Consider the following 12,104-nt stretch of genomic DNA (forward strand, 5'->3'; position numbering starts at 1 on the left):
ACAACTCAACGAATTTTTCATCTTGTATATCAGTGATACAGGGGTGTGACAAGAACGTAGGTATTGTGCCAAAAGTACGACAAGCTGAATGCATGAGCTTTGATGTTCTTTTTATTTATTTAAGTAAATATGTTATATTACATTTCTTCCATGATTTATTCTTGCGGCAGGACACTTTTTGTGTAGTAAACATGAGAATAAAAGTAGAATAGAAGCAAACTAAATTTAGACAACAAACCAGTTAATTTCCAATATGTTATGATAAAATAGTTCTCTTTTATTTTAAACATTATCATCTTACGTTGTTCGCGCATGCTCAAGCCATTTAAACACTTTCTTGTCTACTGGTTTCCCATTTCACTCTCCGCCACTTAAACACTTCCTTGACTGCTTTATTCCCATTTCACCTCCCTCACAGCCACTTAAACACTTTCTTGTCTATTGGTTTCCTATTTCACCTCCCACACAGCCAATTAAACACTTTCTTGTCTACTTTCCCCATTTCACCTCCCTCACAGCCCCTTAAACACTTTCTTGTCTACTTTCCCACAGCCAATTCAACACTTTCTTGTCTAATTTCCCATTTCACCTCCCACACAACCAATTAAACACTTTCTTGTCTACTTCCCATTTCACCTCCCTCACAGCCACTTAAACACTTTCTTGTCTACTTTCCCACAGCCAATTCAACACTTTCTTGTCTACTTTCCCATTTCACCTCCCACACAGCCAATTAAACACTTTCTTGTCTACTTTCCCACAGCCAATTAAACACTTTCTTGTCTACTTTCCCATTTCACCTCCCTCACAGCCACTTAAACACTTTCTTGTAACCCATTTAAATTGAATGTATTGCACATTCTTGTTTCGCTCAGATTAGTTTCTTTAACTAAGGGACGAACGAAGCTTTCCTTGAAATGGGAGGTTCCAATGTCCACAGTGCATTGGTGGCAAAATCTTGCAAAAGATTCTTTTGAGGTGTTACGTAACATGAACATTTTCAAATGAAAATAAAAAGTATCAAATATATGTAATGAACAATCACAAATGCATAAAAAATTAATAACAATTTTAATACTTGATAATCATTAAATATAACAGAATGACAAATGAGAAACAAACGTTATTTCACACACTACTAGTATTTAGAAAATGGAATTTAGACTTCGCTCCAATGACGCTCACATAAAGAAACTCAGCTCACGTTATGAATGGAAAGTAATGGAATCACCTTGATTAGCAAATAAACGTAAGTTAACACTAACAATGTTCCATAACATATAAACATGTTCCTGGTGGTAAATGAAGTTCTTTCATGGCTAGGATAGTACACATATTTTAGATTTAGGCGGATTCTTTGATTCGTTCCTGAAATAGAATGAAAATTATATATACATGTATAGTTCACTTCACTTAAGGCGACAACAGAAACTTTTTCGTGGAACTACCATAAATGTTATTTAAACCAACTTATTTGAGTGATTATTGTTATTTTTTTAATTTTATGCATTAAATGTCTTTGATCTTCATAAAAAAATAACATATTAAAATAAAATGCCTTTGTAAATAATTGATTTTGAACACAAACTCTGTAATTTTAAATCGTCATATCAAAGTCATGTTTTGATTTGTTTGTCAACAAACTTTTGGAATATAAACATCATTACAATATCTGGGGAACCCTGTCACAGATTTTTTTAACCATCTTTTCTAAAAAAAAATATTACGTAACGTCAAACATTTTATGCGACTTTTTTTACCATACTTATTACGTAATTAAAGATAATTAAATCGCTTATTGAGCAAACAAAAATTCCTGGCACTGTTCCCTCCACAAATGAATTCCCTTTCCGCATGTAAATTAATTGCTTGATTATTAAAAATGTTATGCCGATTCAAAGTTAGTCCGACCAGCATCAAACGAAGTGTCATCTCTCTCAGATCCCTACGTTTCACGCTAAATTATTGCATAATACACAAATATCGCACCAAAGGGGGTCACAAGTTAAGGTAACATACTATAATAACTTTTTATGACCCAGTGACATATGACCAATTAAAAAGCTGCTGATTAATATAATTTTATAGCAGAAATCTTAACGAGATTTACTGTCCGTCTGGTATTTGTCGCACGAATGTAGGACAAAACGCTACACGTCAAAACCCCACACCTCAAAAAATTATAGAGTGAACAAAACCCCACACCTGAAATCAATAGAGTGGACTAAACCCCACACCTTCAATCTTATACATACTGTAATTTCATCTTGTTAGATATAACATTCTTTATACATGTACCTATTTAAATTTAACCGTAGTTCTATCTCATCATAGTTTACTCTAGTTAAATAATATCGCAGTTTAAATCTTACCGTTACGGTAGTTTTATCTCTTACAGTAGTTTTATCTAGTTAAATCTTACCATTGGTATATCTCTAGTTTTACGTAGTTTTACCTAGTTAAATCTTACCTTAGGCTTATCGTAGTTTTATCTATATAAACAATATCGTAGTTTTATCTAGTTTTACCTTACCGTAGTTTTATCTAGTAACATCTTACCATTGGTTTATCTAGTTAAATATCATCCTAGTTTTATCTAGTTACTTGTTTATGTACTTTTATCTAGATAAATCTTACCTTAGTTTTATCTAGTTAAATCTTACTATAGTTTTATCTAGATAAATCTTACACTAGTTTTATCGATCTTACCATAGTTTTAGTACAAGAAAGAGCATCGAAACACGAGGCTATCTGATTTAAGCCCCCGAGTATAAATCAGATTGCCGAATGTTTTGATGTTCTTTCTCTTTTGTATCATAGTCAAACATAAAAACACGTTCCCTGATACCGCATTATAAAACCCCACAAAAAGTAACCAATGAACGAGCATCTGAATATGATATTTCCATCGCTATCCGTTTCTCTGCCGTCACAAAAATCCCGGACAAAATGAACCAATCAATGGGCATGCTCTGGAGTGCGGGTAACTAACACCTGCACTGTGCATGTATACAATGTATGCAACAGAAATGTCCCCAAACTATGATACAATGACCGTAGTTTTATCTAGTTAAACATAACCATAATTATATCTATTTAAATTTTACCTCATACCATTGTTTTATCTAGTTAAATCTTACCGTAGTGTTATGTAGTTAGATCTTAACGACTTAACAATAATCTTTTAACATTCATTATACTTTTCTCATGAAACTGTTAGATTATCTTACTTTTGGTTTTCTGCTTTCATTTTCTCCACCTCTAGTTTTGCCATATTCTCCTCATGTCTCATTCGTTCTCTCTGTTTCTCTTGTTCAATCTTTTCAATTTCTATCTTCAGTCTTTTCTCCTCCAGCTCTATTCGTTTCGCTTCGTTCACCTGCTCTTGTTTCTTATGCTCCAAACTTTGTTCTTCTAATTTATGTTCACGTTTTTTTCTTTGAAAGGAATGTCAAGATTGTTACGTCATGGGTTTATGAACGACATAAGTATATGTCGTCTAACTACGTTTATTATTCCAGACTATAATATATAAACGACATGTGTCGTATAAAGGAGCTGTACGCAATTTAAGTCTCATATTACAGTTTAACTCATCAACCTAAAATCATGTTACAGTTTAACTCATCATGCTACAACTTCAATCCTTACAAAATTAATGTAATATTTAAATATAATTGTATCATAAGTGTTTGAGGTTATTTAAATCACATAATTTTTTCTAATATAGCTAAAATAAATTCAGAGAAGAGAAACTTTATATCACATGAGGATTATAGTAACATATAATTAATAAATTTTCATTTACAACATCTAGTAGACTACTACACATGAATTATACAATAAATTTCTTTATTGGAATATATCACCGTCTATTAACAAGTCTGTTACAGCACGTGCATCACAGGCTGTTTATTGCTATCGGTACGCTCTGACCCTGCGTTTATCATGTCGTCATTTACTGACGTTCCATATTCAAAGCCCCATGTGTCAATAAAGGTGGTGTTTTAGATTTTAACAAATCTTTACGATTTCTGCGATATTGTTGTCCGTTTTCTGTTGACCTATCGCTGTGATTTTTTTTTACAAAAGCGGGACTCCAGGACCTCCTAGAGGTTGAATTCTAGCTGAAATGCCAACGTTTACGGGAGACTTTATTTCCTGCCTACATCAGGGGGTGGTACTCGTGATACAAGGTTAGGCAAGATAGAACGGAGTTGTCGTGATTGGGAGCGGAACGATATTCTAAAAAACATATTCTTGGATCAGAATTATCATCTTTTGCCTTTTTAAATATACGTTTGGCAACTTTAACCATCGCTTCAGCCAAACCAATTGTTTGGTTATGATATGGACTACATTTTACAAGTAAAAATCCCATGACTTTGAAAACTCCTCTTGAATTCTTGACTAGAAAAAACATGAACCCCCATCAGTGACTATTTTCTCACATATGTCCCAATGTGACATCTTCCATGTGGGAAATAGCAATTGAAATCTTTATGTTCGAAAGTTCACGAACTATGGAAATTCGGACATGACCATGAAATTTTTCTCATTAAGTGAGAACAAGTCACACCCTGCAGATAGCCCCTTCTGTTGCGATGACCTATATTCCAGACAAATCTGAAATTGTTTTACCATTTCAGTTATATCATTCGAAATTCCCGACCAAAACATTATTGACCTTGCACTACTAAGACATGTTTGGCACCAAGATGACTGGAATGCAGCACCTTTAAAACATTTCAGACCTAAGTGACCTGGGCGTAACGATTTTTTTCCTCCTTTTATTAATTAAATTAAACCATTAACCTCAGATAACTCATCTATATAGTTCCAAAAGGCAGCAATTAACTGATGACAAGCCTTTTTTTGTACTTAGGCCAACCAAACTTTATTGTTTGTTGTAATGTACATAATTGTTCATCTTGTTTTGTGTGTAACCTGATTTCCTCAAGTTTTCTATATTCCATATGGAATTTTTTACCGGACATGTGACGAAACTGAAACATATATGGAGTTAATTTCAAGACTAAACGCTGCAACCTAGCAGTTATTGAATGCATAGACTTTTACAGTAAGCCATGTATAGGAGATGGTCATTTTGTACAATGACATCACGGCCATAGCAGTACTGATGAAATTTCGTAAATCCAAAGACAATAGATAATAGTTCTTTTGAAATGTGACCCGGGCCATATTTCTCTGTATGAGACGCAAATGCTCTGAGACGTTTTTCTTGGACGATAACTGCACCTAAACATATATATGAAGAATCTACTTGCAATGTCAAGAGTTTGTTGGGGTTATAATAAGCCAAACATGTGTCCTTACAAAAGACTTCTTCATTTTTTCAAAGGAATCATTTCGAGACTTTTGCCTCATAAAGTATCATCATGCAATAACTGTATCATAGGAGCGGTTATCTTTGATAAATTGTCAGAGACATAACGACTGAGATAATTAGCCATGCCTAATACCACCTGTAGTTCACTTTTTGATGTGGGTGGTCTCATATCCTTAATGGCCTCAATTTTGGCGGGACGGCCTATAAGCCTTCTGCGGTTAGCATGTGACCAAAATAACATGCTGGTTTCCGGTATGTTTGTTTAACTCCCATATACGAACAATATTGATCGAACAGAAAGTTTTACAATTTTGAGTTATTTTTCGAAATGATATACGACCCTTATATAGTTCCTTTATAGTTATCCAATCATGTATTGCCTTTTAATAGAAATGTTACCCAGGGTTAAAGTGTGTCAAACCTTCAACTGGAGAATAAAGAAAATGACTGAAAATAAGCTAAAAACACTCAAAATATCTTGATCTGTAGTGATGAAAAACATACACACAAACCCTTGTTTTATCAATTCTTTGGATCTAAGCAACGAATGAAGGAACTCATCGTCAAAATGCATATTGTGATCCATATGTGGATATGTATTACCTATCCAGCATTCATATTTTTAGAATTACGTGTTTCTATTTTTAAAATTATGTGTTACTTTTTATAGAATTAGGTGTTACTATTTTTAGAATTGCGTGTTTCTATTTTTAGAATAGTATGTTACTATTTATAGAATTGCGTGTTTCTATTTTTAGAATTGCATGATACTATTTTTAGAATTGCATGTTACTATTTATAGAATTGTGTGTTACTATTTTTAGAATTGAGTGTTTCTATTTATAGAATTGCATGTTTCTATTTTTAGAATTGCGTGTTTCTATTTATAGAATTGAGTGTTACTATTTTTAGAATTGCGTGTTTCTATTTTTAGAATTGCGTGTTTCTATTTATAGAATTGTGTGTTACTATGTATAGAATTGCGTGTTTCTATTTTTAGAATTACATGATACTATTTTTAGAATTGCGTGTTACTATTTATAGAATTGCATGATACTATTTTTAGAATTGCGTGTTACTATTTATGTGAATCCAAAAAGAACAACCACACGCGTACATTCAGTTATTTTAAAAAGAAAATTTACTATTTAGATACTATTTATAGAATTGCGTGTTTTTTTTGTAGAATTGCGTTTTTCTATTTTTAAAAATTGGGTGTTACTATTTATAGAAATTGCTTGTTACTATTTTTAGAATTGCGTGTTACTATTTTTAGAATTGCGTGTTTCTATTTTTAGAATTGCGTGTTTCTATTTATAGAATTGCGTGTTACTATCTTTAGAATTGCATGTTTCTATTTATAGAATTGCTTGTTTCTATTTATAGAATTGCTTGTTTCTATTTATAGAATTGCGTGTTTCTATTTTTAGAATTGCGTGTTTCTTTTTTTAGAAATAGCGTGTTACTATTTATAGAAATTGCTTGTTACTATTTTGAGAATTGCGTGTTTCTATTTTTAAAATTGCGTGTTACTAGTTATAGAATTAGGTGTTTCTATTTTTAGAATTGCGTGTTTCTTTTTTTAGAAATAGCGTGTTACTATTTATAGAAATTGCTTGTTACTATTTTTAGAATTGCGTGTTTCTATTTTTAGAATTGTATGTTACTATTTATAGAATTGCGTGTTTCTATTTTTAGAATTGCATGATACTATTTTTAGAATTGCATGTTACTATTTATAGAATTGTGTGTTACTATTTTTAGAATTGAGTGTTTCTATTTATAGAATTGCATGTTTCTATTTTTAGAATTGCGTGTTTCTATTTATAGAATTGCGTGTTACTATTTTTAGAATTGCGTGTTTCTATTTATAGAATTGCGTGTTACTATTTTTAGAATTGAATGTTACTATTTTTAGAATTGCGTGTTACTATTTATAGAATTGCGTGTTTCTATTAATAATATTGCGTGTTACTATTTTTAGAATTGCTTGTTACTATTTTTAGCATTGCGTGTTACTATTTATTGAATTGCGTGTTACTATTTATAGAGTTGCGTGTTACTATATATAGAATTTCGTGTTACTATTTTTAGAATTGCGTGTTTCTATTTTTAGAATTGCGTGTTTCTTTTTTTAGAAATAGCGTGTTACTATTTATAGAAATTGCGTGTTACTATTTTTAGAATTGCGTGTTACTATTTTTAGAATTGCGTGTTTCTATTTATAGAATTGCGTGTTTCTATTTATAGAATTGCGTGTTTCTATTTATAGAATTGCGTGTTTCTATTTATAGAATTGCGTGTTTCTATTCATGTGACAAGACAGACCAACAAAATTTATAAAAAGGAAACGTTAAGATATGTTCAAACCTTTCTATGTTTGCTTTTAGAAAAAGTAAAAAGTTGAGCGTTGCCCCCGCCCGGCGGTGGCTCTTGTTTATTTGAAAACATGGTAACATTTGAAATGATCGAGTAGCATAAACAATAAGCAGTGTCTACGTAATTAAAATTAGTAGATGTATATGTATTATCAAAATAAAATGTAAATTAATGACACTTATTTATCCTTACTTTTCTTCTTCAATGTTATTGCACTGTATGACCTCCGTGTCTGAACTATGACTGTGTCCAAGGTTACAGTAGTAGTAACCCATTATCAGGTTCCGAGCCATTTTTCTGTTTGAGTGGTGACGAAATTTCTGAATTACAAATAATACATGGATTATACTCAATTCAATTTAATTCTTTTATTCATTGAAAACAAATTTTCATATGAATATAAACAGCTAACAAAACAACAAAAACTTCATCAAACATATGTAATAAACAATTACAAGTACAATTACAATATTGACACAATTTCAACACTTATAATGAATAATGCTATATGCAATTGTAATTATACCATTGTAAAAAAGAAAATAACAAAATTAGAGAATGACAAGTTACCAAAAAAGATCTCATTTAACAACTTATAGGATTTTCTTACAAAGTAAAGCTAATTTTGTTAATTTAACATGATCTTTACTGTTAGTTCATTCAATTTATAGTGTTCTAAATTTGCAAAGATATTTCATCAGCTCAACAGGTAGTTCGTCTAAATATTCTTCAAACTTGCATTCCTTTTTAAACACACGATAAACTAAACATTTAGGAGATGTATTCACTGTGTTGTACCATTCATTCAAAAACAAATCATTTAATTTGGTTTTAACAACATTTTTGAACTTTAACAAATTACTAACATTCTGATTTATAAAATACTCAGAAAGTCCCAAATCATCAAGAGTGTTCTTGACAAAGTTTATCCACGGAAACTTACATATATTGTCTTGACTATTTAAGGCGGCGAGGGGATGATTTCAATAAAAATGTGAATACAATAATCCATTAAATTAATACATGTATATAAATACAGCAATACGAATGGTACTTACTAAAATCTAGTTCGCTACTGTATGGAAATAACATCGATACGTGACGTAAACTTTTTGTAAAACGGTATAAATATTTATCACATTAACCGCGGCGCAGGAGTGTAATAAAGCCATTTAATAAAAACGATATTACACTAGTGTAATAACACTTTTTATCCTGTCACTTGTATCAATTTCGGCCCGATAACGAGGTGCCGTATATTTTTACTGATCTACGGCACTTGATCACGTGGTATGCATGTTTGCCGGACTACTTTTCAAGAAAAAATATAAAAAACTGTCGTTAAACATTCTGTGTGTAGAATAACGAATTTTGGAAATGTTGATAAAACTTTGTTTGTTTATTTTATTTCACTCTATAATTTTTCAAGCGAAATAAAAATTATTAAAAGTGAAATAAATGTAAAACTTAACTCGTTTTCGACATTAAAATAGCGTACTTGATCTGATTGTTTTGCACGTGCTGTTTGGCGCAACATTGTGACGTCACGTAAACAATACTTTAAACGTCTGTACAGCGTTAACGACTGAATAAAAGATATTGGTGTTCGAATTCATTTTCTTAGTTAGACCATTTTCTTTCATTCTAGATAGTTTTCACAACATAATTCGACAAAAAATTGTATTTATTTATCACATTTTTCAAACAAAATGGCGCCCTTAATGTGAAAATACGCAGGGAGATAATAAGAACGGCAAGTGCATTGTTGTAGAATAATGCACACTTCGGGCCTTTTTTGTTTATATAGAAACATTTCCGATACTGTGAATAAAGGTAGTTTGCCTAATAAAATTCTTTAAAAAAACGGTGACAGGATAAATAGAATAATAGATTGGTGCCGTGGATGGAGAAAGTTTATCTGGCTCTGCTCCGGAATTTATTGGGTTCGCCTTCGGCTCACCCAATAAATTCCTCCGCCTCGCCAGATAAACTTTCTCCATCCACGGCACCAACCTATTATTCCCTATGACGTGACGTCATTTGCGCTATATAGAAACATAGCGTTAAAGCGCGCTAATGTTAGCGTTACACTATATAGGCGCGTCATTGAAAAATAACTCATTTTAACAGTTTACTGTTCTTATTTTATATATGTGATAAATAGAATATTGTTTTCGTGTAGATTCAATACTAAATTTATTGAACTCGTTAAATAAAACAATATTATGCTCGCCAGAGGCTCGCATAATATGATTTTATTCAACTCGTTCAATAAATTTAGTATTTAACTACACTCATTCAATATCCTCTATGTCATAAAAAGTTAGCTTTGTAAAATGTGTGTGTATTTAGTCTTATTATCTTAATATGTGTATTAACAATGCATTTAAGACTCATTACAAAATTAATACCTACCCGTAGATAGTCGTTAAATGTTTGTTTTATTATGATAGTTACAGTTTAAAGTAGATTTTAGATGGTATTTAGACGCCAACAAACACTAAGTAATACTTACAACTTATGTACCAAATAATTCCTTAATATCCATATTTGAAATGAAACTATATGCTGCTTGTTTAAACTTCTAATATAAGGATATAGATAAGTTCTCGTTACCAAAATGTACGCTAGACGCCTCTAAATATAGACTTAAATATACATGTAGTATCGATCAATGAATAAATATCGATTTAAATACGCTTCCAAAAGAAATATCTTACCTGTTAGTGAATGACTGAACTAGAAAAGACTGGTTTATATTTTTGAATTTCTACATAGTTACAGGCAAGAAAAGTGTTCAATCAAACACGACACGCTTTTAAAATTAATTCTTGCTTTAAACCAAAATTTGTTTTACAGTGACAAATGACATCAGGATCTTGTCTCACTTACAGCACAAATTCGCTATTCCTTTCATTATCTGTTTACATCAATATTGACAAAAAGGGGTGTCGATAATTCTTATATAAAAGCATACTATTCATCGCCTTAATCTTTAATTACCTAAACAATTACTCATTTTATAACCGTTCAGGTAATAGCGTAGTCGTTGAGTGTCGGCTTCGTCAGTGAAGAGACCGTGATTCGATTCTTGGAAAAAGCATTTTTTTCTTTTCTTTTCTTTTTTGTTTTTAGATATTTTTCAAAGAACTGGATTTTAGTTCCTTGTGAATTTATTTCACACAATTCTATTTGAGAACATTTAGTTTAACACACACAATCGCTTTAACAGGTTAAGTTAGAGGCTAACACAGTCGTAATTAGTGTGATAAATAAGCAAAGGAAGAAATTTAAATATACATGTATCAATATACAAATGAGCCGAAATTGTTAAAAAAAATTAGCAAACTGAATTTAGAATTTTTTGAAGACTTAAATTTACAATACTTTTCAATCTGTTTGATAACTGTTAAAAATCAATTTCATACATTCAATTTTGCTTAACCTTTAAATTGTACAAAATATTAAATTAATCATTTATGAAAGAGAATATGAAAATGTTTTCTTAAAGTAAACACCATACAGACATAAAAATATTGCACAATTCCAGATTTGAACTCGAAGAAAAAAAGCATTTTCTTAACATGAACTCTTCATACATGTCATAAACACTACGCTACTCGGATTTACGTGTCTACAACCAATTTAATTCTTATTAATTGCAGTAAAAGTGCAAAAAGTAATAAACTGAATAACTTGCCCAACCCATTATATCAAAATGGTTTGACCGATTAATGTAAACGTTATCGTGTTCGACTTATACATTGATTTTGTTTATGAAATAAATATCATTATTATATAATCTATAAATAGCTTTAATGATCCTGTATGTTTTAATTAAGGTTGTTACCACACTTGATAGTGGTGTTGGTAGTTTTCACTCCGGGTCACGACAGTAAGCCACATTGATTCACCAGAGCACAGTTCGGGCAGGCTGTCAGGAAGTTTACCAGTACTAGTTGCCTTCATTTTCGCAAGGAACTGAAACATCAATACATGCCAGGGCAGAGGTACGGTGCGAATGACCATAGAAAGGATTTCATGATCAATCACAACGAAAATGACCTGCACCGTCCGGAAATCGAACCCGGGTCGCCCGATTCACAGTCCACAGCTCTATCTATTGAGCTAACCGGGCGGCTTGTTACCACACTTAAGTGAAATTTTATATATGTATAAAATTATCCTTCTAAAATTATTTTCAAACATCGAAGAATATGTAAAATATGTACTGCAAATATTTGCCCATATTATATGCAATCATTAAAATATATGCATTCATTTCTTATTGAAAAAATTGACTTAGGCTTTATAGAAAATAAATTTCTAATTACCACCCTTTATTAACATAAAATGTAAATTCGGTAATATCTTT

General features: G+C 31.4%; 1 protein-coding gene across 3 annotated transcripts; it reads right to left on the reverse strand.

The window, feature by feature from the left end:
* Positions 1 to 1,052: 1,052 nt before the first annotated feature.
* On the reverse strand, positions 1,053 to 10,551 carry LOC132731800 (uncharacterized). 3 transcript variants are annotated; one of them, XR_009625934.1, is made up of 4 exons: positions 10,245 to 10,391; positions 7,922 to 8,049; positions 3,231 to 3,522; positions 1,053 to 1,368 (listed from the first exon to the last, which is right to left on the reverse strand). XR_009625934.1 is itself a non-coding variant. In XM_060718063.1 (4 exons), exons 2-4 carry the CDS (start codon positions 8,020 to 8,022, stop codon positions 1,320 to 1,322), a joined length of 357 nt encoding a protein of 118 aa, XP_060574046.1. In that variant the 5' UTR covers positions 8,023 to 8,049; positions 10,450 to 10,551; the 3' UTR covers positions 1,053 to 1,319. The 3 variants fall into 3 exon arrangements, 2 of the variants coding, with proteins under 2 accessions (XP_060574046.1, XP_060574045.1); XM_060718063.1 differs by lacking the exon at positions 10,245 to 10,391 and adding an exon at positions 10,450 to 10,551 and having other exon boundaries at positions 3,231 to 3,437; XM_060718062.1 differs by having other exon boundaries at positions 3,231 to 3,437; positions 10,245 to 10,390.
* Between the last annotated feature and the right edge of the window lie 1,553 nt (positions 10,552 to 12,104).

The sequence above is a fragment of the Ruditapes philippinarum genome, unplaced genomic scaffold, assembly GCF_026571515.1.
Source record: "Ruditapes philippinarum isolate M1 unplaced genomic scaffold, ASM2657151v2 ctg63_1_1_1_1, whole genome shotgun sequence".
In the NCBI taxonomy this organism is placed as follows: Eukaryota; Metazoa; Mollusca; class Bivalvia; order Venerida; family Veneridae; genus Ruditapes; species Ruditapes philippinarum.